Source organism: Rissa tridactyla, chromosome 7 (genome assembly GCF_028500815.1).
Source record: "Rissa tridactyla isolate bRisTri1 chromosome 7, bRisTri1.patW.cur.20221130, whole genome shotgun sequence".
In the NCBI taxonomy this organism is placed as follows: Eukaryota; Metazoa; Chordata; class Aves; order Charadriiformes; family Laridae; genus Rissa; species Rissa tridactyla.
The window spans coordinates 30,913,303-30,940,739 of NC_071472.1; the positions used below are offsets into that span (position 1 = coordinate 30,913,303).

Genomic DNA, 27,437 nt, shown 5'->3' on the forward strand with positions numbered 1-27,437 from the left:
TCTTAGCAATAGGAAGTTATTGCTCAGTGGATTAAGAGACCTTAAATTGTGGGAAGATAGAGACCTGTGACCGAGTTGAAACACGTAGGTTCCTGATTGTGTGTTCAGCCACAGGTTATTTTACACAGAAAAGATTCTTGGTCCCCTTTCAGTAAATAAGGCTTAAGTAGTTGGTGGGCTTTTAGAGTTCATGAAAAAAATCATTGTGGTTGTTGCATCTCTCTGTATCGTTAACTTTTAAAAAACAATAAGAATTATCTGGGTTTCTAAAAATATCTTAGAATCATACTCAAAAACTAAAAGTATTTTTAAAAATCCATTTACTATTTATAGTGGTGTAATTTTTACTTTTTTCCAAATACACAAATCAGTTGCACATACTGTTCCTCTTGTTTTGTAGCATCACTCCAAAGTTTAACTTGCTCAGTAAAGCAGTGTTTAGTCATAAATCTGATTTTATTTCTTTCTAGTATTCAGAAAAAATATCCTCAATAAGTTTTAAGAAAACTGGAATATAAATTTTGGCATATAATCCCTTCAATTATTGAAAAAATAGTCCAATCAATCTCTAGGTTGGCTTTGTAGCTCAAAATGCCTGAATGTGACAGGAATGCACTATAATCTATGAAAGGAAGGTCTTAATTTGTCACAGACCCCATTACTTTTGAGTTGTATTTTGTGCTCTGGGTAGCCATACTTAATCCTTCACAGATAACATACAATGAAGTCTTTCCCATGATGTGCTTCAGAAAATTGAGTTTATTATTTTCCTTTTGAAAGAAAAGAGTGGTTTTTCTTAGTATGGAGGTAGATGTAGTGCCTCGCAAGTTTTTGGAACATGCTTGTAATTCTACAAAACAAACGTTCTCAAGATCTTAACAGTTAGCTGTGGAAGCTGGGCATTTCTTTGCGGGTAAAATGCAGCTGGATCCTCTCCAACTTTTGCATTTCCCCCTCCACCACTAAGGTCAGTACTTCATACTCATTTCTCATGTACTAGAGAGTACTAGTCTGGATTAGTTTATTAAATACTTGAATTTGAGTTAAAAGTACACTGAAGACAAACATGTGTTCAACATTATTCTGTGTGTTTGGACTTTGAAGAACCTCCAAATCTATTTAGGATTTTGTATGATGAAGAGTTGAATTTTGTTTTAAGGTACTTGAATCTACCCAAGACTCACTGCCAATTTTTGTTGCTAACAGATACGCTCTCCAGCCCCTAACTTTGTGCATCTGTATTTGATAAGGCTGGCAAATGTCTTTGATTAGGGTGGTTTTTTGGAGTGGCCATTCAGAGGCAACCTTCTTCTGTACTCTGCTATGTTTCATAAAGGAAGGTTTTTCACATTAGTGAAGCACTTAATTACATCGGAGCAGCATAGTTGCTTTGGGTTTTAGACTTATTTGGACTGTAAAAGTGAAACGTAACAAGTGTTACCATCTGTTGTTCTCATCCCCCCCTTCCCTCCCTGTGCCCCGACAGTCTCTCTTCGTCTGTTTCATCCTTATCGTCTGATTCAAAATCTTGTCAGGGTACTTAAGGCATGTAGTAGCTTCAAGGCATGAAGCAGGAGATCAGCTTTTCCCAGGCAAGATTCCACGCTTGTTCTGTGAATTAAGGGTTTCTACAAAGGTTAGCCAGAACTATAACAGCACCTTTTTTTCTCCCTGAAAAGTAAACTTGACACATCTATCTTGTCTGAGGACTGGAAATTTCTGGCTTCGTAGAAGAAAATGTGTCACTGTGGTATATGTCGTCTGACCTAACTATCCTAGAGATTTTTGTTCCATTTATCTCTTACGCGCTTTATATAATGAAGGAAGTCTCCCTAGGCATGATCAACCACAGAGAGTGCATGAAACGTAATGGTTTCAATCAAGGTTTCTGCTAACCCAAGTTAGTTGTTACTCTTCAGTCAAAGGTGTTAGCTTTCACCTTGGAAACCACTAATAATTATTCTATTCACAGACATTTTGTAGATTTTCACTAGCCACTGGTCACAACCTTGTTCTTAAATTTGTAAGATGCTTTTTTTATTTTGAATCCTAATGTTTTATCCCTTTCAGAAAATTAACCTCCCGGTGACCTGAATTTCTGGAACTCTGTGGTGATCTCTGATGTGAATATCTTGAAAGGAAATGCTGCAAATGTCTTTGTATCAGCCAGACTGTATTCCAAGCATGTGTGCAACACAATTCCAGCAAGCTTGGGTTACTGCTTCTCCTGTAGAAATCTGTCCATGGCATGAGAGAACTACCAAAAGAATTGAAGCAGAAAGCCTTAAAACTCATGTATTGCCCAGTTTATTATTATTAAATTATGTTCAAGAGCCCCTCGTTTCATCTCCAGGCAGGATACAAAAATTGGAGCCCAGCTAAAGATATTTCAGGGAGGGCTGAGGAAGGCACTGAAAAGCGTTAGCGATTTTTTTGAAAATTCGATTTAGTTTACCTGCGCACCCAACCTTGACATTGACCCAGGAGAGCAGAAATGCTGGGCTACTCTGGAACTACAGACAGTAAGGTCAGACTTCTTCACGCGAAGCTGGGCAAGCTGCTGAAAGGCATAGTGGAGGCCTTTCTTATTTGATGTTAGATTGATGTCGGACAGAATTTTTACTTCTAGTTCTACGTGGGGCTGCGCGCCCCATCATCTTCGTAGAAGTTGCCAAAGTGAACAGCAACCGGACCCTAAAAACTGATCGTTTAAAGCTCATGTGTAAAAAGAAAGGTGTAGCAAACCTTTCATTGGCGTTGCATAATGTTACAGATTGTCTTTGTCTAGTAAACATTCATTGCAGGTATTTTTGATTTTTAGTGTCCTGTGTTTCTGTAAACAGGTTTCATGTGGTCAAGGCATGACCCTGAAGGTAATTACCTTTGCAGTTTTAGTTGGATTGTTGCTACTGACAGAAAAAAGAAATGTGTTGTCTCATCTGAGCGAGTATGAATTGATACTTCTGCAGGGTTTTTTCTTCCTTTGCCTGCTTCTGGTAGTAGTTATCTGACAATTATCTGGATGGTCTGGGAGCATAAAACAGGGGTGAAGAGAACCTAATTTTTTCTTGGGACTTTCCTTTTTCAAGCTGCATCTACCTTTCTCAGGCTGCAACATCATTATAGAAATTTGGTGCATATTCACATTTAGCTGTATTTTTTCAGCTAAGCATAAACTAGAAGACCCGTTTTACCCTACCTGTGTGGGGGGAACAAGTAATAGGGTACACTTTATATGCTACATGATTGTTATTCTTTTGTAAAGGAGTGATAATAAATGCACTGCTTGTTAAAGAGGATTCATGTTAGTGCGGGCCTGCAGCATTGATCTGGTCAAAGACTCTTTACTTTGCAAACAAAACTTGTATATCTGTCATAGCATTACAAGCTGCTTTTGTATCTGTGTCTGGCAATGAACTTGTAAAAGATCTTCCTTTTTATTTGAATACTCTTAATTTCCTTTGCTCCTTCCGTGATAAAAGGGACTTGAAATCAAATAGTGTCACTGCTAGGGTTAAATATTTCACTATGGAAAATCCCACGTATTAGAGGTAAGAGCTACTAGCACAAAAGAGGATAAATAAGCAAAGGTAAAAGTGTGCGTTTATAAACATAAAACAGCAAGGCCTACAGAGTAAGAGTTGCAAATATAATTATCAATATGTGAACAAATGTGTGAATATTTTACAGTGTGGCTCTTACTGGATGACTCCGTACCCCATCTGACTCTTTAGAGATGAACTGTAAATTCTTCCATTCTTTCTCCTGCTTGGTCTGCACCATCTCGCACATAGAGGTTTTAAAGGATTTCTTTGAAACTAGCTTTACAGATGACCCAGGTTCCTCTCCCTGGGGTTGTGTAAAGCCCATATAAACAGAACGGGGATGTGTTAGAGGCATTTGTAATCGTTCTGTGAGAGGCCTAGGACTCAGTCTGGAGATGGAGAATATGTCTAAAGTATGGAAAGCTTAATTGACGGCCTTAAAAAAAAACAGCGACGAGTAACCTGATAAATGGCACAGACTGTTAATTAGATGTCTAAATTTACCAATTGTGTCAGGAAAATTAGGACAGTGGGAACAATATGTCCCTAAGCTGCTCACTAAACAACTGCTGTGCTACTTATTTATATTTATCTGATGAAAAAGTACGTGCTGAAAGGAGCACAGGAGGAAATCTCTCTCACTAGCTTGAAGCTCCCAGACCTCTCTTCTCACAAGGCCTCTGTGTCCTGATATTCCCTTGTCTGAACTGATCATTGTAATACGTGGCCGCAGGAAATATTAAGCTGTTAGAGAATTTTGATAGCGTGTGTACAGGAGGGAGCCATGGGGGACTTCTAAAGCCTAATCTAATGCTCAGCGAAGACAATTTACAAATTCCTGTTTGTTTCGTCAGGAATTGGGTTGGGCCCACATTGATGAAAGAAAGAGGGAAATCAGTTTCCTAGTTAGGATTCTTATTTAAGTATGTACATATTTAAATAAGTGTGTATGGCAAAATGTGGGGTATTTACATATGAGTATGATTATGTGCATATTTAAATATATTTATAGCCAAGTAGGCAAACATTTACATACGTACCTGAGAAAAGTGCCAGTTCCTCCCCACCGAGGGCCCTGGTTGCCAGGTGGCTGGCTGCCCTGTGCCGTGGTGGTGGAAGCCTGGCTGGAGAAGGTCAGGAGATGCTTCCTGCAGTGCTTCCAGACATGGAGAACACCACGACTCCCTTCCCATTGCTCCTGCTTCTGTTGCCTTCTTGTTTTCCGCATCTGCAAGGGTCAGGGGAGATTATAATTTCAGTGGTCACTGACTGACTCTTAATTAGACAGGCAGAAGTGAGTAACTCTTTAAATTAAACCAGTCTTTACCATCCTTCCCTGCGTACCTGATACTAGGCAGGGTTAATTACCTAAGAGATGATAACGGTGTTTTGAAAGATAGCCATTTTTGTTTGTTTCTTACACTTGTAAGTGACAGCTTTCTAGTTGTATTCTCCCCAGAGCCTGCTTTGGGCTAGATGGTTTGTTTTTAATTCAGAAGGGAGTTGAGAAAGGATACGTTTGCAGCTGGGCTGCCTGCGCACTGCTTGGTTCAAGGTTGCCCGTATGTGCACTGCTGTCACTTGGAGCCGATAGCTCTGGTCACTGGCTGTAGCCATGCTGGGTGCTGGGCTGGCAGCCGTGCTCTCCTGCGCTCCCTCCTGCTCGCGCAAGTGCTGCTGTGCCAGCCCCGATTTTTGGAGTGCTGAGCCGCGTATTGGCTAGAGCTGTGCAGAATGGCTTGAGATATTTGTCAGGCAGGTGGTTGTTTGAATCCTTTCAAGGGGAGGTCAAGTGTTTAACGCAAGTTTCAATATTAGTAAGAGGAACTCACGAGTGTTACTGGCTGAAGAGCCGAGATGTAAAGGGGGAGATACTGGGATTATAGGGATGGGAAAGATCTGGCTGGGGTTTCTTGCAACTGTGGCAGTGGCAAATCACAGTGATATCTGAGGACACTGTAAGGAATATGTTCCTGGGACAGCACTGGGACTGAGATCCCCAGCAGTGGCTAGTGCTGATCCCCTATATCCAACTGCAGCTGGTTCTCTGCAGCTCTTGAAAAATCTACACTGCCAATGAGTTAATAACAGGAAAAAATACTAGCTAGGCTACATTTATGGAATGTAGGCAAGTCTGCCTGCCCTGCTTCATTATCAAACAGAGCATTATGGACTTCTAGGGTTTGTGTAGGTACATTTTTGGCATTGAATAAAAGCAGAGTGGTGGCATTTCCCCTGTGAATGCCTTCTGCCTAGGAGAGGGGTGCTGAAAAAGAAAATTGGGCAGCAGCCTTGCAACGTCTTTTTTCAATGTGTTAATGTACAAGAGGTGGTCTTTCATGTGTGTTTTTTGGGTTCTTTTAAGAGTTCAGATGCGAAGTTCTAAGGATTTCTTGAAGTAAAAGTAGGTGGGAACAAAAAAGTTCTGACTATATTTATTATATTCACTTTTCTTCAACTTTGGCATGCCCAATTTGCTCATTGCACGAAACAAGCTCTACTATACAATTAATGTCAGATCAAAATAGTCTTGTTTATTCCGATTTTAGTTCCACTTGTTCCAATACTGACTTATTTTTGTTGATAAAGAGGGGGAGGGGGAAACAACCTTTTATCAGTATGCAGGCAGTATAGCTGAAAGTTTGTTAATCTCATAGTAGTTAATATAGTTTGTTACCTCAAACTTAGCTTTAGCCCATGACCTCCAGCCTTTGCCCAGAAGAACAAGTTTTCAGGGAAAGAATCTGTTTGCAGCCTACTACTTCCTTGTCAGTCCCTTTGCTACCATACTCCAACTGGAGCTCTAGGCTTTGTCTCTCTCCTAACCCTATGGGCTGTCACATTCTTCAGCTGATCAGGAGGCTTGCTGAACCTGTCGGGCACAGCAACAGTGGTTTCTTTTTTGTTTTTAATTTGTTCTGGGAGAGGGCGATAGGCAGAAGTCAGAGGAGGAAGTCAGAGCCGTGAGGATCCAGGCAGCTAAAGAAGTTTCCGCCATCCGTTCTTGTCTTTTTTGATGCTTTGCTGATGAGGTTTCTTTCCTAGTACAGAAGAATCTGTTACTATAGGATCCTACCCATTCCACTTCAGAAGTGCCACTGTTTTCTTAATAACTGCTTTTCTAAGATGTTGCAGGAGAACATTCTTGCTTTGGTGCAAAAGCTTAAAAAGCATATGGGGCAGTGGGAGAGAACTGACAGCTTCTGCAGCTTTGGGAAGGCCAAACTTTGTGCCTTTGGAAATCATCCTATATAAGCAAAATGAAGAAGGGGTAGGGAGAGGGGCATGCTTCACACTGGTGGCAAACGCCTGTTGAAAGCATGAGTTTTTCTAGTTTTGCAGGCTTTAATGAGCTTTAGAGAGTCGTAGAAACAGACACATTCACTTATTCACATGGATTAAGCTTTTGTTCTGTTGGTAGAGTGGAGAGATCACACAGTTTAGATGATGGTGAATTCATGAGAGAAGCCTGACTAGTTCTTATTTAACACTGAGCTATCCCACTGAGTTCATCCTTCTCTTCTGTCTTAGTGTTTGACAACTTTGCAGGAAATAGGGGAACGGCTTGCACTTTTAAAATTAGTGCTGTTTTAAAGCACTTACCTTATTATGTAGTTCATCTTATAAAATTTTAGAAAGCTCTGAACCTCTTTATGGTCATTATCATATGCTTTCTGACTGTACTATCACTCTACCTCAGCTCCCTCTTCTCCCCTCTCTCTGTCTACTACCACACACACAAAAATACAAATAAAAAAATTGAAGAAAATGTTCTTTTCTTTTCACTGATCTCTGGACCTGACAGTTCTCCAAGTTCAGTACGTTTCACAGATTTTGGTCCTCAAGCAAGAAAATGTTCCAGTCTGTCTCAAAGCGGAGGATCTCAGCTGGTCTTAGCATGATGAACAAGTACCAAGTGAAAAGCAATCCAGCGGACAGCATGCTCCCAGCCTGAAGGGCACCTGTGAGAACCGGGGTGAGCAAATGAACTCAAGTCTCTGCCAGCTGACTTCTGCAGATGCTGTGCAAGGACAAGGATGTGTTGTAGTGACATGGCTTAGAGATGGCAAAGGTTTAGGTGAGACAATTTTAATAATAGATTATGGTTTGGATCTGAAAGGAGAGCTCAAAGAACGGAGCTTCTTGCTGGCTATCGAACGGCGCAGAGGCTAATGGTGAAGGCCAGTAATAAAAGGAATTTAAGTAGGACTTATGATTCTTCATCTCGTGAATAGGGGTTCTGAGTTATTTTTGAGTCCTGATTTGGAGTTAGGTATAAGGTTCAAAAAAGGTGCAACACACTGGTTTCTTGGAAACAGTTATGATTCAGGAGAGGAGGGGTCTAAGAGCTTGCTTTTTCTCAAACGTAAAGGGATATGATAAAGATTGGTTCAAAAAATTAGGTCATTAATAGCATAAGTGATCTGGCTAAGTTTAATCCTGTGCTTAAGATACTATTTAATGATGGCAAAAGAGGCCTTTCCTGATTTGTCTTAATGGCTTTCCTTTTAGAAGGACTTTTCCACGTCTTGATAAAGTTGCATTGAGATTATTTTCAACCAGTTTTCTCTCTGTGTTTGATATTTAGGAAAATAACGCATGTGAGAAATAACTTCTTTTGTTGAAAGGAGACATGGAGTTTCTCTGGTGTGAAAGCTTAAATACCACAGGACACAGTGTTTGCATTTGTTCCAAGCAGATGTTCTGTAAAATGGTAAACATTCCACCTACCAGGGGAATTAAAAAGGTGGGCTAGATTGAAATACACCTTTTTCCTTTGTCCCTGCCTCAGGGAAACGAATATTCCTTAGCACGTGCTGTGACTGGAACCACAAGAACATAGAAAGCCTATGCTCCGTCTCCTAGGCCATGCTTAGATTCAGGAGAGCAACCGCTAGAAAAAGGAGAAGGGATTTCCCAGGTGGGATATCGTTCAGGCCTCTGTGTATATTTGGTTTTGACTAGTTGTGCTGATAAGACAAACTGCAATGTGGTGTCCACTAAATATGTTTTTAAAAAGCGTCGTTAACAGAAATAAGATTAACTTGCAGGTGAAGATATGTAATGCATAGGTGTTAGTGCTGTTGGGCATCTATCTCGATACTAGTGTTTCCTTTTCCCCAGCAATCGTCCTCCGCAACAAAAGTCACACAGATATTTGATGTCTGTTCATCCCACGTTTATATTTTCCTTGTCTTTTTTTTGCTTAAGCCTAAATACCACTTCTAAGTTCTTTTGTATTCAAATCAACAAAAAGCAATTATTTTGCATCTTAGTGCAGTAGTTAAATCTATTGTTTACTTTCTTCCCTTGTCCAGGCATTTTGCTCCTCAGGCTCTCCATTCCACCTTCTGGGCATTTCTTAAGCAAGATGAGAACATTTACGTATCTCAATTTCTTTCCCTTTTCATTTCAGTTTTAAACAGTACTAGCCACATTGTATAAGACAAAATTCTTGCTGTCTTCTGCATAACATGAAAGTCCCCTATTTGGAACCAAATTTCAACCAATCTGTTAAGTACTAGCGATTTTTGTTAAGGATTTCCAATAGCAGCACCGGGGCATTAACTGGCTTTTACTACTCTGCTTATTTAGAGAATATGCCAGCTAATTGCTAGAGGAAGTTCGTCTAACAGCACAAAGGTGTAGTTGTTAATTCCAGCTATTGTGAGTGGACTTGGGGGAATGTTTTTTCCAGGTGTACAGCTTTCCAGTTATTGAAATTCAGGACCTTGGATTTGACTGTGATTTCTGCTTTACATTCCTATATCCTGTTGCTTCTTTTTTTTCCAAGGATCACTGGACTACATTTGTAGTGATACTTGTCAATTCAGCAGCAGCTGGACAAGAGACAGTGGTACAAGTGAACAGCTATGTACAAGTGAGACAGAAGATGGCAGGAAATTGTATGACTGGAGGGAAAGAGGTAAAAGGGTTTCATTTCCCCACATGAGAAGAAAAACAAAATTGAGGCCAGGCAACTGAGCTTTTCAGTTTTAGAACAAAATAACAGCATCATGGCACTATAAGTCAATAATGCAGCTTCATCTAAAATTCTGTACATCGTTGGTGCGGTTGTCTAGATGCACAACAATAATATGAGGGTACAAAGGCAACTCGATTATCATGACAAAAAATCTGTCTTAAATGTTGTATCTAATAAATAGAAAGAAGTAGTGGCATAGAGAGATCAAATAAATGAGTGGTATATAGTTGATAAATTAGGCACCTTTTTCACTGTTTACCATGATAGAAGACAAAGGATACAGACAAAGAAATGGGAATCAGGATACCTAAGTTGTTTCACAGTGAAGTCTCTAGTTTGTTTTACAGATGAAATACTTTCAGTTAAACATAATTCATCAACTGTGCGTGCTCGTGTGGTGAAATCTGTGTTCATAGTGTTGTGGGGGCTTTTTGTGCAGTAAATTTTTGGACCTGTGGCCAAAACATGTTTCTTCAAGAAGTTCAGAGTGGCTTCTCCTCCCCTCTGCTTGTGGAGGTAGTTTTTAAACAATGAGTTATCCGGTTAAGAGGTATAAACAATACCTGTAATCAGTTGCAGTTAATGATGAATAAGCAGAATGTTCATTGTAATGAGTACTGATTGTGTTCAATTCATGGGTAAACTGTAAGCCAGAGTTTTTCCCTACAAATTATTTGATAGACACAGGCTAATAACTAATACAATCAGGAGAAATTGTGGTAGAATCAGGCACAGTTTGGAATCAAAAAAGAGTTAAGTTCCTTAACGGACGGACGGACTACACACCCCAGAGTAGTTTTTTATCAACACCAGTTAGCTTTTATTCATGCAGTGATACTGTTTTCTTCTGGCGTCTCCTGTGTCAGAAGTTTTAATTAAATGAGTGACAGACTTCATCTGTGTTCTTCAGCCTTCTATACTGCTATGAGCTCTGAATTTAACATTTGTTTTATCACCCTCATCATTAAGCTTTTTTTCAGACTAACTTTCTTATGCTGAGATGATAACATGCAGAATTTGTAGGGTATCTGTCCTCATTTTGTTCACCAGGTAAAATTAGCACCAGTGGTTTAGTACTGCAAATAGCCGAATGAGTGAATATAACCGTAGGACATGGAGCTGTGGGGGTGGTGAGAAGTCAAAGCCTTTGTGTGGTGAACAAAGCATTGCTGTATCTGAAAAAGAAAGCAGAGAGATTTTTCCCTACGTTGTCACACACAAATTAACAGGCTGGCAGTATAAACACCAATAACAAATAAATCTTCTAAAAATAGTGTATAAACATCTGTGGCGGGGAGTCAATGTGTGAAAGGCAAGAAATATGCAAGGACGAGAAAGTTTTGGGAATCTGGGCTGTTTATGTTGTTTGTGCACCTTCAAGCTACATGGTTGTAATAGCCAGCAAAATAAAAGTACTGCATGGTTTAAGCACTATTCTAGCAATTTCCTCTGACCTTATCCAGTAAAATGTATTTCTCTATCTGATTGCTCCAGAATTACTGCTTTTAAGATTCAAGAAACAGAAGTGATTGCCAGGTCTTCACTGAAACCTTATAAAGGAAGTTTCTGGCGCATAGTTCCCTATTGAAAGCAGATATGACAGCTGTGTAGTTCATGTAATTGACCAAAAATTTTAGTCACTTAGTTAGATATTTATTCTTTATTTATAAAATGGCAGTGAGGAAAGGTTTTTAATAAGTTCAGTCTAGTTTCCCAGCCTGATGAGAGAGTCTGTTGTGTAGCAACTGGATGAAACCGTTCCCATCCTGAACCCTTGTCCTTTAGCTGCCAGAGCCACATTTGGGGAGTATGGTGGAGACCTTTGCTTTTTCCTGTATTGATTAGTCACTCTCCTGGCATGAAATTAGGAGTGGAGTCCTGGAGGGTTAGCAGTCTTGCTGACTTGTTTTTTATACATGCCATCTAGCCTCTGCTGAAAATAACCAGTAACCAAAAGCCACAATGTATGAGAGTTGAAAATACTTTCTTAAATCGTTCTTAAAGCTTAAACTCAGCTATAACTAATCAATTTGATTTCTAATAACGATTTTCAAAATCTACCAAAAAATAGTGACAAAAGATCTTGGCAAAGGCAGTCTGAAGTTCATCTTCCCTGAATATCACCACTTCCCAGCTCCTGCTCCCGACATTTTGCATTGTGTCAGTTTTTCTGTACCAAGGAGAACAGGGAAGAGCTTCCTCTTGAGATTTGTGGCAGTGGTTTTTGCTTAATTAACTGGCAAAGAGGCTGCCTGAGAGTGACAGACAGTGCCTCCTTCAGTCCCCAGGTGAGTGGTGTTAATTTCCTGCAAAATACAGGGGAACATATTCCCATCAGTATGTCCACACAACTCTAACTGATGCTAATGAGAGCTGGGTGCTTGTATCAAAGGGGAAATTGCTCTCTGTGTGCCAGGGCTGCATCCCGAATCAGTGAACGGTGGAATTGCATCGTTTCACTGCTTCTTTTTTGATGCATCGTGTCTTTCAGAAACTGCATTGTTTTTTTTTTCTCCTGTTGCTATAGCTATCCTAAGCCAAGGTTTCCTAAGAAGACCACAGAATAATCTAGTATCGGTTTTGTCAGTATGCCACATGAAACGCTCTAAAGCTGGGATTTCTGGGAAAGTAGCAGAGGGAGGTCAGACTGGTTCTTCTGGACTTGCTCAAAAATAGTGGTGAATTTGTTTCATGTGGACAGCTGTTTGTCTGAAAGCTTCCTTTAGGACTATATGAAAGTGATTCAGCCCCCTAATCCATCACTGTAAATCTCTGCTACCATCCAGGACACTTAAAGGAATCACATTTTCAGTTCTAATTGATAGCCACTGTTTTGACAGGCAAACAGATTTCTCCTCCCAGTGGCTTCGTGCAAGTGGCCTCCAGCAGACCTTACCATTAACACAGTTCTACTGAAAAGAATATACAAGCTCTAATAATAAATCTGTAGGGAAGGATGTTAACCACAAACTACTATGTCTAATTAGTAGTGTACAATAATCAAGGCCAGGGAGGGGGGTATTATTTATCAGAAGGATGGATTTCAACAGTTTAAAAATGCAAACCCATCTATTATTTATTATGCTGAAACACATCTTTCAAAATACAGTATATATAACTCCATTCTTATTTTGGCATTGTTTTGAATGTTACTGTTTTGTAAAAATGTCAGCTATAGTAGAGGCGCAGAGGTGGAATTTGTGATGCTTTAACCTCAGAAGTTCATTGTGAAACCTAAAAGCAAGTTATCTTAGGTGTTCTCTTTGCCTTTACAACCTTCCTTTCCTATTCAAGAACCATCTCTCTCCCTCTTACAAGGCTTCTTTAGAAAGAGTCTCTTCGCTGTGTACTATCTCTTAGTTCAGAGTTTCTCAAGCACTCTGAGCAGTGCAGAGCTCAAATACAGGCTAATGCATCCTGGTGAGAAAGAGTGGAGACCGTTTTTGGTAGCTCAGCTACTGTAGAGATCTCAGCGTGTCTCCACCGCATAGTGCTGTGCAGCGTCTCAGTCCCAAGACACATTCCTTTCCTGCAGTCTCCAGCAGAAATCTCCAGGAAGAGGTATTTCTGTAGCAGTGCAGCAGCAGAGCATATGAAAGGAGTGTGGAGCAGGGAGGGGGAGGTGAGTGTGTTAGGAGAGGAGGAGGGGATGACTGAGGAGAAAACTTAAAGGGGATGGCGGGGGGGAAGAGTAAATGTGAAAAAGCATCATAGCAAACTGGTTGGAAAATGAGGCAGGAGATATGCAGTGATAATGTAATCATAGCTCTGAGGTGATTAGTAGAGAAAGCGAATAGGACCTTTTAAACTGGGCAAAGTCATTTTTAACTTTTGTGTCTCAGTTTCTTCATTTGTAGAAGGGATATGCTGATACATGCTCAATGTTAATTGGTCACTAGGGAGTCACTACATTCCCATAGAGAACAGAGCTTTCATAAGGCTGGGGTGTCGTCCCAGTTGAAACCTAGGGGAGTCCTCTGTATTCCTGCTATTTTTCAAGGGTCATGTTTTTCCTGGAAATCTCGTTGGAACCTGCAATGAGTGGTTTCACTTCATGAAAGCCATATAAGCTCCAACGAATCCCCACTGTGGTGTGTAAGGGGAGGAAGGCATGCAGTTTGGTTGAGAAGGTGAATATTGCAGTGGTGAGATGATTAGCAAGTCTGATACCTCAAAGTATCATGGCTCTGAGTGCAAATGTAGCAGGTTTTCAGTTTTGAGTTGCAAATGTCATGTATTTAATTTGCCTCATGAGTTTTGTGTCTACAGTTCTGATGATGTCACAGTTCCATGTTGTTTTTCCATAGCCAAGCGGACTGAGCAGGAAGTTTTGTAGTGTGAGTGGAGATTCACATATAGTGCCGCAGTAGCTGAAATGCTAAGAAAAGCACCAAATACCATGAGAGTTATGATATGAGAAAAATGAAAAGTCCTTCCCCTTATAAACATGCAGAATACATATGTATACTATACATACATACGTAGTTGATACTTTGGGGAATTCTGGGGTCGTGTGGCTAGTAGTAGGGGAAAGAGACAGAGGAAAAAGCATGAAACTAAAGAAAAAACTCAGCAGCCTGTACTTACCAAATTTGGCAACCAAAGAGCTATCTTTTAACTCCCTTCAGTTGGTCCTTTCCTTGTCCCACCTTCAGGTGGTTCTCAGTTACCTGCAGAGGACTGGAATCACTGGGGGGACACTGAAGCGTGCTGGCTCTCACTTGACTGCAGAATTTCCAAACCCACATCTGAGAAAACCACAAAGTCAGCAAGTGGTTCTGGAGGGGCAGCTGGCACCATCCACGGACTGCACAGGGAGGCTCTGTCTCCTACTTTGTCTTACTGACTGAACCTTAGAGGAATAGGTTCAGTCAGAAACTGCATTTATCTTTTTTCTGCTAGCCTAACTGCCTGCATTGCGCTTGCTTTTCTTTTAGTGGAGGAATGAGAAAATGCGTGACTATGAAATAGGAATTAAGAAAGCAGAGTCAAGGGCTTAATACTCTGGTCCTTTTCCTTTGCTTTGAACATGGAGTTACCATGCCCCGGACACAGGTGTGATTATCATGTTCCCCTGGGGTTGGCAGGTGGCATTTGCAGACTCCATAGAGAGCAGGCATAGCTATGTTTCTGTGCACTGTCTGGGAGAGAATTAGTATTCATTTCAGAAGAAATTACTTGTCTGGAGGGTGGAACCAAGAAGGAAAAATGGATGATGCTGTATGAAAGTAGGGAAAAGTAAGAATATATGGGAATTATTCCTTACTTGAGTGGAGGGTAATTCCACAGTCTGGTGGACAAGCAGGCAGGGCTTGTTGCATTGGACTGACTATAAATCAATTTTTTCCTTCTTCTGATCAAGCTGTTAATCACAGCTGTGCTCCATTATTGCAGTTTTTTCTTTCTTGATGTCTGTGATGTGGGATGCAGAATTCTTGTACTGGTGACCAAAAAGACCAGTAATATGGTCATCAGATGATTGAAGCATCATTTAATGGAAAGAGATGCATAGCTGCCACTCAACATCATGATTTTCCTGGTCAGATAATAATAGTGGTGACCCGTCTTCATAAATGTTATCTCCAATACTCAGACTACTTCAGCATGTTTTCTAAAAATGAGTTCCTTGAAGTCTGAAGGTTGACTCTTCATAGCTGCCTTCTGTTGTCTATATTTACATAATAGCCAATGAGAGTTATGCCATTCCATTGGTTCAGTAAATGGACTTTGTGGTTTTGCAGCAACCGCTTCTAACTCAGGTGACCCATCTTAGCGTACCATCACGTTCCTTGGTTTTTGTCTTTGGTCATTTCATATGCTGCAGAAGTAAGATTTGATATATGCTACAGATGGACAGAACTGCCCCAATGGTAAGGATTTCCTAATACCTAATTACCAGAATGACTTACAGTAACTCACTTCCATCTAAATTAAGAGCAAGTTCCATGTTTAGAAACTAAGGATAAGGGGCTCAAAGGCTTAGGGAAGATGATGGGTGAAAAGATTTTGGGGTGATTACTTAGATTGGCTTTGTTCTGCAATTTCTAGGCAGAAGAGCAACTTCTTGCATTTCATATGGCAGACAGCCTCCAGTCTTTTATCGGATACTGAAACACAGATAATATCCGAGACAATGATACCAGCAATGAAGATTTTCTTTTATTGCTGTCCACATGGTTCATACTCTCAGAGTAAACTTCACTGTGTAATTTAGGGCTTCTGTTTGACATTTCGCTTCTGCACGTGACCCTCTCCATTGAAGATTATAGATTATTTACCTGTGAGCGGTTACAGCAAGCAGCTTCTCGGATTTGGTGCTGGGAATTCTTTCATTAGCCCTTAAGTCTGTGAACAACGTGATGATCCAAGCATTAATACAAATGTGATTAACCGTCTTTTCTCAGCTTTGTTTGCTTTGTTCTACTGATGCCTGCAAGTTACATAATAAGTAGCATGTACAGGGTATGCATTAAAAGCAGTTCCCCATTGTAGCAGGCTTCATGGCGAATTTATTTTCCTTTTAGCAAAACTTCAGTGGGGAAAAAATTGCACTGTTGATTTATTTTGAATGAACTCCTGGAAGGCTTACTAAGTATGCCATGTGGAAAGCTCCTTGAAGTGCTGAGGGTTAATACTCTCTGCTCTTAATTTCAAATTCCAGATAAATATGGTTTCAGCTTTGATCCTATCTGGACTAATTCTTTGTCACTGTACTAATTAATTCAGAATGCTGCAGAAAAGATGCTAATTTGGGCATCAAAGAAATAAACGGGTGGGGGAGGTTGTGTTTAATCAGAGTTGTTAAAAAGATAAGTTTTACTCCCATTAGACTGGATCTGGAAGCTCAGTCATTTTAGTGTAGCTCCAGCAGCCTGATACAATAAATTTAAAAAAAAAAAAATACAAAAAAGGCACTTGTTCGCTTAATGTTGACATAACAGGAGCAACATATATTGGTGTTAATAATGTGGATTTCTTTATATTTGCATTTTCTACATAACCTTGTCTTTTCCTGCTGACCATAACCAGTTTAACTTTGATCACAACGTTAGAATAATGTGGATTATCTCCCAAAATAATTTGAAGATAGCTAAATATGAGGATACTCATAGTCATGAAGTTTAGCTACATTTGTGAAATACAAATAATAATGGTAGCATTACGATTTTAACAAATTGTTGTGTGCCTCCATTGATGTAATAAATCACAGGTTAGGTCATTTTCCCTTTTCATGGGAGCTGGTTGTGATTGCAGAAGGTGCCCGGTTGTTTGCTGTGGAAAGTGCTTCTCTTTCCGCCTGGCGTGGCGTGGCGCTGCCCTGGGAGCGAGCCCCGGCCGGTGGGCGAGCAGGGAGAGAGCAGGCTAGCTGGCAAGCAAACCTCACCAAATCTAGTTAAAAGTGGATTTTTCCTTCTCTTTTCCAAGCCTCTTTCCAACTTCCCAAACAGCATTGGTGTTTACATGGCGCTGCCCAGCCCAGCAGTGGCGTTCCCATTCTACCCCTTCCTCTCCCTTTCCCCAGAACTGGAGGCACTACCCACCTGGCAGCAGGGGCTGAAATGGCCCTCTCCTGTGTTCATCGTCTTACCAGGGCTTTTCTCTTGCCCTGCCAAAGCAGGGAGGCCAGGTCAAAGCCTGCACCTGGGCAAGGCTTTGTCATAAGGGGGTCTTGCTGCAATAGGTCTTGTACACTGGGGCATCCCAGTGTCACTGGGGCTGAAGCCTCTGCAGAGGGAACGGGATCCAGTCACTGGGAACACGGGCCTGGCAATGAGGCAAGGAAAAGAGATGCTCACCCCTCCTGGCTCTCAGGTCCCTGCACAGAGCTGACCATTTACCAGAAATTTAACTTGTATCACGGAGGTATTTTCATCTACTAGGATATTGGTAAAGATTTGAAGAGTGTTGCCCAGCCCTTGCTGTGTGTGCTCCATTCTCAAGATGTCGAAACATGTTTTATCAAAACATGTTCTCTTCTTTCTGTGTTTTTTTCAGCTGTTGCAGAGCTCTTGGTCCCACTGGTGTAATACTCAATGGCATGCTTCTGCCCAATAAGTAAACATTTAATAACAAACCTCTAGGGTATTTAGAGAGCCACTAAAAAGGTAAAAGATGTATTTCATTAATGCTGCTATTAACATAAATGTAAAATGAGCCTGGCCTGTAATCACCAACAAGTCTGACTCACTAAGGATCTTTATGGCAATGTTCAATACTCTGTAAAAGTGTATGTATGAAAGTGATTAATCAAAGCACAGCACTGCTTCTAGAGTATTTCTTCTGCCGTAAAGTTGAGTGATAAAATAACTTAAAACACACGGCAGTAGTGGCAGTTAATAAGCATTTTATAGTCCCTGTGTGGACCTGAAAATCATACCTTATTAGTATCTTTATCTTTCTTGCTCACTTATTCATTCTTACTTACATTTAAATTTAATTTTAAGGGTTATTTCTAGTCTTTCATAAGGGAGCTGCTTTAATAATCTCGGCATTTTTCCCCATTTGCCGTGAAATGACTAGGAGCCAGAGCTTTTGTTATATGTACTTTACAAATCACTCTGGTTTTTTACAGATCATTTCTGGAGATGTCAAGATTTTATGACATTGTTAGGCTTTGTATCTTGCTTGACTGTGTCATATGCCCTCTTGAATTATTTCCCAACAGATGTTTGCAATGCTGTTATGTCCCCTGTTAGCTGCAGTGACACCTACTGATCTAGGGCAACTGAATTAACTAGGAAATCCAAACTGCTGAATTTAGTCAGCAAGCTGCTTAGGGTTCCACCCACCAGATGTTTCTCCTGCTTAGAAGTCCAGGACTTTATAGACCTGCCTGCTTTTTAATCCTTGAAGCAAATATCAACACATTTGAGATCTGGAAGCTCACAGCTCTGCATAGAAACGACGTGTTGCCATGACCACAGCTTTAGGTCTTGCATATGAGACGTTTATCCCAAGTATAACAGAGCAGGCCTATACAAGGTTTGTTCTAATTTTTATCCCTTGGAAGCCTTCAAAAGAAGTATACGTATGCTTTAATGCTATAGCCAATTGAATGGTAATAAATACTGCAAAAAGATGACACATATTTGGTATTCAGAGATTTTATTAATTTAATGCTTCTAAGGCAAAAAATGCTAGTTATTTGCAGGGCATCCATATTTTCCTTTGAAATTTATAGAAATGAGTTAGTCCCTCACTCTTGCACGGTATGTTTTCAACTGTTGTATATGGGCTTTTCGCATGAGGCTGAATCAATCTGAGGTCTGATCACATAAAGAAAATCCCTTTATACTTCTGTTTACAGGAGGACTATGCTCTGAGTAGTTGGAATATTAATTTTCTCAACTGAAAAGAATACTAAGGTTATTAGGGCTTTAACTTCTTTAACAATACTTCCCAGCCATTTACAGTGGATAATCAGAGAACTGGGGGCAGCCACTCAAACAACCTGGGAAGATATGGGTTTATTTCCTTACTGTTGTTATGATTACAAGGAGCTTCATTTGACATAAACCGATTATAGATGGGTATAGAACGAGGATACAGCTGATCCATTTGTTTTCAGTTCTTCTAGTTATATTTCTCCGTTTGCTACATAAAGTTTTCAGAGTATCAGTTCTGTCAGATATGAAGACTTTTTGCTGTGCACAGTATAGCAAAACAGACCCTTTAAAAATGTGTGCCATACATTTTTCCATTAATGTTTTTATTCTTTGTCAGTAGTATTAATGTGGAAGGCAGATTTTACCGCAGTCCAATTATTTGTTGCCTGGAGAATTGGAAACTTCAAATCCTAAAGCCATTCAGTTTCCATAGAATTTTAATATGGATTTGATTAATTCCATAGCATAATTTTGACAATAGGTTTTTATCCTGTCCATGTTGAATTCAGTGGAGGGCCTCACACTGATACCTGTTCCTGAGAACAGGATCAAACCCAGTTGGGCAAAAATACTCCTTGTTATTGTTGTTGTTCCTATAAGCAGTAGAGAACCGTTAGGCCTGTAGTGCACGAATCCATGCAAAATTACAATGGGTGGAAGTTAATTTTATCATCAGAAGCCCATGGCAATTAGAACACATGACTGAGCAGACCATAAATTTCAGGACAGGGTGTATAAATTCAGACAGAGATGGTGCTGGGATTTTTGTGGTTTAATGTTGTTTACTCTATATTGCTTTTCTTAACAGTGTTAAATTTTTGCTGCTTTTATTTTGTAATGCCTGTGCAAGATTTTTGTTAAGCTGAAAAACATATTACAATAATAATAAAAGAGAATGGATTTTTATGGTATAGCAATGTGCAAAAGAGGACAAAAATGTGAACATTTCCCTAGCCTTGAGCTATATACTGTATACTAAGTGTAACAGGTATAAATTGTAAGCCTGCACAAATCCCATCTGAAGCCAAAAATAGCAAAAAAACAAAAGTTGTTTTCATCAAGACCAACTCACTATTCCCAATTTATAATTACTACACAGGAGCTTGCCAATTTTTTGGCAAGAGCAGCTCTACCAGCAAACAGCACTCTTTTTGCTGAGAGTTGTCATGTTGGCAGTTATTACAATCAAAATTGTCACTTTATTTTATTTAAAATGTATTTCCCTGGTAAGCAAGAAATAATGTCTAGAGTTGAAAGGGACGTATGTTAAAGATTTTTTTTTACATTTCTCTCGAGTAAGCAACATATCCAACTCCAACTCCCTGCAGCAATATGAAATGCCCAAGAATAATGTTTTCAAAATCAATATGTACTACAGTTGAATATGAGGCTCCACAAACCCATAATTGAAACTATGGGAGAAAAGCAGGCGGGCTGAATATAAACAAAGTACCCGAGTTGGATTATGACCAAGATGCAAGTGCTAATACAGCCTCTCTTGAGAAAACTGCTGTGAGACCTTCCCAGCGTGTGCAAATGTTAGAAAGCAGAGGTGTTTCAGGTGCAGCCTGCTGGTGCTCATCCCCAGGCAATTTATTGTTTGGCTGCCTGACATCTCTGTAGAGAGCAATATATGCAGAATTTCATCTAGCTTTTCTTTTTCACCTGGGTCGTCTCGTACCTGTGAGGCCTTTTCACGTTGTATCTTCCCACTCTGTATGTACAACCTCTGTCTCTCTCTTGTTTCCTGACTGCTGCCTTCGCTGCCACCACCCCCCTCTGATAGGGTTTGTGGCTCCACAGTCTCTTGGGACTGCTAGACCTCAGAAAGCAGCAGTGGAATCAGTGTGCTGCCTTCTACTTGGGAAAAGCAAAAGCATGGAAAGTATCTGCTATCTTTCTGGAAGCACTGAAATGAGCAGGGACCATAAAAAAAGAATCGAAGATTGTTTGTAGATGAGGTGTATGTATATTTTGATCAAAGGATCCCTCAAAGAATTTAAGACACCATCCATCTCTATTGGCACACGTAAGAAGGAACAGAAAACCAAGCACTGAGATATGACTCTTGCCACTCCCCAGCACAGTCCATGGCAGATCCATGATAAAGCGTCTCATGTTATTACCTGTGGTATTTGCCCTTCTTCTCATTAGCACCACACACTACATGTCTGTCTCTTACGCACGTCATTCCCTTTCTAACCAAGTTCTTACTGTCTGGAAGACTTGCGACAGAGTCCCTAAGAACTTCATTTGACCATAAGCTCAGAATTATTGATTAAATTCACAAAAAAATTGGATCATTAACTTATGAGTCTGACAGGGTATTTGCAAGATTTCTGCTTTGGTCAGAGGAGAAAACTAAAGTCAATGATTTACAGCTTAACTGTATGCACAGTAGTTCAGCTATTCCACTTGAGGCAGTTTGGGCTGACTTGAAAAATAAAAAGGGTGAAAGAAAGATCACCAAGGCAATGCCGCAGACTTCCACAGAAGAATTTGCAGTTTTGAGTCAGAGTAACTAGTTTGCAATATGGTATATTTACTGAGGAAATCATAACTTTTCTTTACATTGTTGTCATGCATGCAAGGACACATTAATTTGTATGGGAGGGCACAGATTGATCATTTACTTGTGGAACTGAGAATTTCAAATTGGGGAAGAGGAGGGGAAGTTTTTGTACTTTTTGGCCCATAATTCATGAGCATATTTGACATACTTGACCCCAGTATTCTGTCTAGCTCCATCAGAAATGAAATGTAGCTCCCTAGTTCGGTCACCTTTTATAGGCTGTGTAAAGCAGACTTACATTACGCATCTTTGGACAGTATATAGAACAGTGGGACCCCCAAACTGATTGGGGTCTCTGGAGGACTCTCACAGCATAAATATTACATGATAGTATATTACTAGGCAGAAAGAAAAACCCAGAAATGGTTTAAAAAAGGGCTCTTATGAACTGTCTAGTTTTGTACTCTCAGATTATATCAAGATTTTATTCTTTCTGATTGCATCCTCATTTAAACAAAGAACAAATCCTTAAATTAAGGTCAGACATGAATGAGAGACAGTAGTTACTGATAAGAGCAGAACACATGGTCCATTCTGAGTGCTGGCACCACAGCCACTGCATATTACTTTGAGAGCTGTCCTGTGGTAAGAAGAACCATTTTAAAATGTGTCCTATTAGTAGTCCAACCCTGGAGTGTCTTGCATTTCAGGTTTGGTGGGGCTTTTTCAACTTTCTGTTTCAAGCAATAGCTTTCAGAATTGCAGGGTCCAAATCAATTTGTAATCAGTCCTTCCTGTTGCACATGGCCCGTTTAAAACTGGTAGCTTATTTTGCAATGTGGGAAATATATGTGTGACTATGATAAAAGCTCACATGTTCTGATTGCCTAAAATTTCTGTGGTTTATGATAGATAAGTACTGGTTTTTCTACTAGTAATTATTTCCTTCTGATTCCTTCCTTGGTATCTTAAACAGATTTGGAAAGAAAAAAGAAGATAAAAGTGGGAAAACAGATCAGAAGGGGAATCCAAAGCAAGGCATACTTAAAGAGGAGGAGCTGGAGAAAATGAAAGATGAACGTGAAAGGTGAGTAAATGGTGACAGCATCTTTGTTCATCGGATGAAAAACTTCAAAGCAAGGGATTGCTTGAAGGGACAGACAGCCTGGTTGGAGATGTCCCAGACCATGCCCACTGGCAATCAGGTCCAGGCAATGCAGAGCTTTAGACTGGTCTCCTGGCTGAGGCAGGGCTGCTGTATGACAGGAGCTTGTCTGTCTCCTGCAGTTTCTGTGCACTTCACTGTGGTAGCTGCTATTCAGATCCCAACTTCTGCTAAGCCTGGTGAAGATCAGTTCCGTCAAAAGCTGTTTCAGCTATGCCCGTTCCCATGACTAGGTGACTTGGTAACTTTTTTCTCTACTTCTCTAAAGCAAGAACTTCCTCCCTTCTTTCCTGACAGCCTCTGCTGTGTTTTCCATCATTTCACATCTCTTTGGATTCAGCTGGCTGGGCCATCAAATGGTAGTTTTTGTACTTGGGCATCTTCTTTTCCGCACAGAGTTTGCTGGTTACCCACATGTTACAGAAATATCTAGTCAACAAATGCTAGGGTATGCCAAGAGACAGCAGGAAGAAGGCAGGTTCAAGTGGTTAAAATCAGTCTGAAGAGGCAGGGGTCTGCAAGCAGTGGGGTGGGTGAGATGGGCAAGGCAAGAACCTGGATGCGTGCCCACTGGGAGTTGCCGTATTGCTCTGAGACTGAAACAAACAGAACTGCTGATGTCAATAGGCCTGGTTCTCTGTCTTGTTCATAAAATACTCCTTTTTTGTGCTGAATCTTAGCAGCTTTGTTATCTTTCCAAAGAGAATTTCTGCTTTCCCCCATGTCTGCCCTTCAGGAACTGGGGACAGTTTATAAGTACTGACAAGGCTCAGCAAGCTCCTCTCTCCCCTTCCCCAACTCCTCCAGATGCATTTCGTGATATGCTGAAGGGAGTTCTTTGTTTCCCTCTGATTGCCGCTATCAGAAAAGTTTAAGAATGCATACTTGTTGCCTCTTAAGAGGTGTGTGCAGTTGCTGTAAAACTGTCGAAGTTTTAGTAATATGGGTTGTCAGGGCGTGGGAAAAGCTTTCAGAAGTCTCTTTCCTTCACTGGAGCATCCTGCCTCTGGGAGATGGAATAGAAACAGGTTCCTTTTGGGCAGGCAGGGTCTTTCCACATGGGCCAGCCTTTGTGATGCTGGTCAGTGCCAGGGAAAAGACGCCCTGCTTTCATTCCAGTCATGCAGTGCGTGGTCAGACGTGTACGTGGTAGCTAATGGGTTTGATGGGGAACAGGAATAAATCCAAACCCCAACCCTTGAAGTCTGCTGCTGATATATACGGTCTTAAAAGCTGGTAATGTATCCAGTTGCTACAGTGCTGCTACTGGATATGCTTAGCCGGTGTTTAAGTATTTAGTTCATCTAAGTTAAGTAATGTCAGGAGAAACTTTGTGCCATTTGTTTTAAAATTTCTGTGCCGTGTCCTTGATTTTGCCAGATTGATGAGTGCCTTTATTTTAAACTGCTGACTCCCAATTTGGATACTGGCAATTTGAGAGGTATGTGTCCTTCATTTTAAAGAAGCCAGTGTCTTTTATTAGGATCCTGGCAAGCTAAGAAGCATGTATCCCATCTGTTAAAGGGACAGTGTCATTTACTAAAATGTTGGCAGGCTGCAAGGAATGAACCCTTCTGTCCAGGGGTCTAACATTCCAATTGGACACAAGATAATTGTTCTTAATATTTCTTTAGTGTTGTATGCTTTTTTTTTTTAAACTACAGTCGCTGATTGACAGTAACTTGGTAAGGCTGCATTAGAAACTGGCAGCTCAATGTCTTCATCATTCTGGTTTCTCTAGTAATGATTTCAGTTTTGACCTGGAAGAGTTTGTGACTGAAATGGAGAACAGCAGGTGTGTTGAGAAGTGGATGAACCAAGATGATATTTTTAACTCACTTATTTGATTCTTCTCCTATAATGAACAAGAATAGAAATATCACATTATTTTTTTATCGGGTAATACAGCTTATATGTTTGGAGGATTAAAATTTAAAAATAAAAAAACAGAAGAGGAGCAAGATAAAGCAATTGCTTTATCTTCAAAGCAATGCAACACATGCTGTAAAAACCAGCAATTCACTTCAACTTTCTAAATGAAGTAAGAGCATGGCTGTATGTGTTAGCCCACATAAGGCTATCTACAGGCTGACTATTGAACCCTTCTTGAGTTGATCATAAAACAGAATAGACTTTATCTTTCCTAGGGGAGAATTATATAAGGAAGCTAGTTCTCATATATGGGTAAGAACTTGTTTAGGGAATTGATTAAAATCAGTGGAAGGAAGCATTATCTGACTTGAAGGTAATTCAGTCCTTTTGCTTAGTTGTTGACTGTTCACCTAGTGATGATGCTCGATAAGACAGTAAAGACGCGTTTTATAGCTCTGTCCCAAGATTTAGTAATTCTATAATGTAATTCAAGTCCAAGATTTTAATGCAGATATTGGCAAAGAAAACCTTGTGGCACATTCACACCATAGATCTTCGGCTTCTATGACTTCACTAGCTGCGATCCTGCATACTTGGTCTCATATTTATAAAACCAAGCTTCACTGAAGCTTACTAGAACGTAGGCATATTTTCAAATCTTTTCTTGTTGAGAATGAAATGAGTATATGCTAAAACTACTGGGGATATAATAGTAGAATAGACTACAGAACAGGGATAGAAATGTAGGATGTTTTGTCCCTTGTGAACAAATCCTGTATTTAACAGCTTGAACGAAATATAAATGGCTGTTCTAACATTTAACTTTTTTAGAGTTAACACGCACCTAATTTTATCTTTTGAAGATTAGCTATATAAGTAATTCTTTTTAAGATCCTCAATCCAATAATTACGATCTTAAAGTCAGGGGTTTTGCTTAAACTTCAGTTTTCTTAAATGTTGACTGCCTAAATATTTCAGGATCTGTCGTACTAACTGATACTATGATTTTTTCATCTGACAGTTTTTTTCAGAGAGTGAGCTGTCCATTTTAGACATTAGTGGGAGAGGTCAAAATAGTTGATTTCTGGTCTGGGTGTGACAGGATTAATGATCAAGTGCATTTCAGCATCTTAGCAGCTGTGGACCTCGCATGGTTTTGGATGTTGGTTTTGCATGCAATATATGCTTGGCAGCTCTCCAGAAAACAGAATACTGTTCCAAGATCTCAGCTGAGAAATATTTTTCAGTCGGAAGTGCATTTCTAGTTTACAGGAGTAGGCCATGTCTCAGTTTTGCAAAGAGTTTTTTGATTGGTATTGGATAGGTGCAATAACATCTCACAAAATTCCTGGGATAGGCCTTGCATAAAGGATGCAGCCTTCTTCCAGAAATTTTGACAGGATTTACAGACATGCAGAAATGTCAGATGTGTTCACTGCACAATTATGGGTTGTCTGTGCGGTACAGGCTCAGTGACTCTGTCTCTGACAGGAAACATCAGATCTTACGTAGGTGTGCTGCGTGAATGTAAGTCCATCATGCTCAGAATAGGTCGAATTTCCTGCTTGCACAGAGAAGGAATTGTACGGTGCATGTGCAACAAGTCTGGCACATCCAGAATGTGTTAGAGCTAGTAGGCGTATGCAGACAGAGTATACAGCACTCACTCTGTAGTGCAGATGCTTCCCAAAAGGATTGGACTTGCTTGCACATTGGTCCTCAGCACAGATTTGCCTGGCAACCCCTTTTACGGGCCACCAAGTTTCAGATTTGAACATCAAAAAATGAAAATGAATGTGTTATTTCTCTAGCCTAGTAATTTTTAATTCCATTTCACATTGTCCTATTCTCAGTTTTCAGTACAACTCTCTGCGCTGCCTTGTAGCTGCAGTTCTCTGAAGCAGCTCCACATCCTGCACTGAAATGCTGACATCATTATTTTTTTTACTGCTCGTATTCCCTAGCAATCCCCACCAAGATCAAGGTCTCATTGTGCTCGTTGCTGTTAGGGAAACCTGGGCCTGACCCCAAGCACTTACAGTTGAGGTAGAAGAGAGAAAATCTGGCAGGAAAAAAAAAAAAATGTCCTGTGGGTAGGAATCTGACTTGCAGGCAGTGCAGCTGCTTGTCCAGGTTCCTAAAAGGTCCTTGTCAGGCTAGGAATTTGTTCCAGACCTCAGCCCCAGGCCTTCTTTGTTTTCAAAGCCAGTATTTTATTATACAACTGCTACTTCTGCAGGCTTCAAGCGGTTAATGGGAACTTAGGATGTTAGGCATTCCCTGTTTAGTAATAGCCTTATCTGTGTCCAATTGAATATGAAGTCAGCACCTCCTCTAAATTTCACAATTTTCTTCTTTTCCCCCTACCTCCCTTAGCGTTCCTTGTGCTGCAGCAATGCAGTGTCACTGAAAGTTGGCTGGAGAAAGCCAGAAGTTCATGACATGGATAGTTTAGGAGGACTGACTGAAGTGGTGATACAGTTCTCTAAGGTGGTGGTTTGTCCTTCCTGACACAAGTCCAGTGCTTCATTGGACTGAGGCCCTATTTCAAATAAGCTCATCATTTTGTTCATGCTTCAAAGAGTTTGGCTGTAATAAAGCATGTGCTCCAAAGGTCTAGAATCTGCCCATAAAAGGAAGAGGCAAATGCTGTGTCTGAGGTTTATTTTGATCAAGCTGACTCAAATCTGTATTTTTAGTGTGTTTTGTATAAATTACTCAGAATTTATCATTTTAACAATGAGATGTTCACTACATTATTAAATACTGGAAGAGGTCCTCTCTTTTCTTTCCCTCAAAACGAGATTTCTTTCCCTCCCTTCCTCCATCTTTTTCCCCACTCATTTGGGGTTGTTTTTTAATTTTCTAACGTTTGCAAATCATCGTAAAACAAAATAGATAAATATATTAGGCACTTGAGTTTTACACATAATAATTTGTTTGCCTTTCAAATGCAAATAAAGTGACTATC

At 40.2% G+C, this 27,437-nt stretch overlaps 1 protein-coding gene across 4 annotated transcripts in view; it reads left to right on the plus strand.

Annotated features, from left to right (window-relative positions):
* PARD3B (par-3 family cell polarity regulator beta) overlaps positions 1–27,437 on the plus strand; it is a 426,608-nt gene that overhangs the window by 304,319 nt on the left and 94,852 nt on the right. For all 4 annotated transcript variants that reach the window (XM_054210091.1, XM_054210094.1, XM_054210092.1 and 1 more), the window contains one exon: positions 22,406–22,516. In XM_054210091.1, coding sequence (XP_054066066.1) covers positions 22,406–22,516 — 111 coding nt within the window. The remainder of the gene's footprint in view (positions 1–22,405; positions 22,517–27,437) is intronic.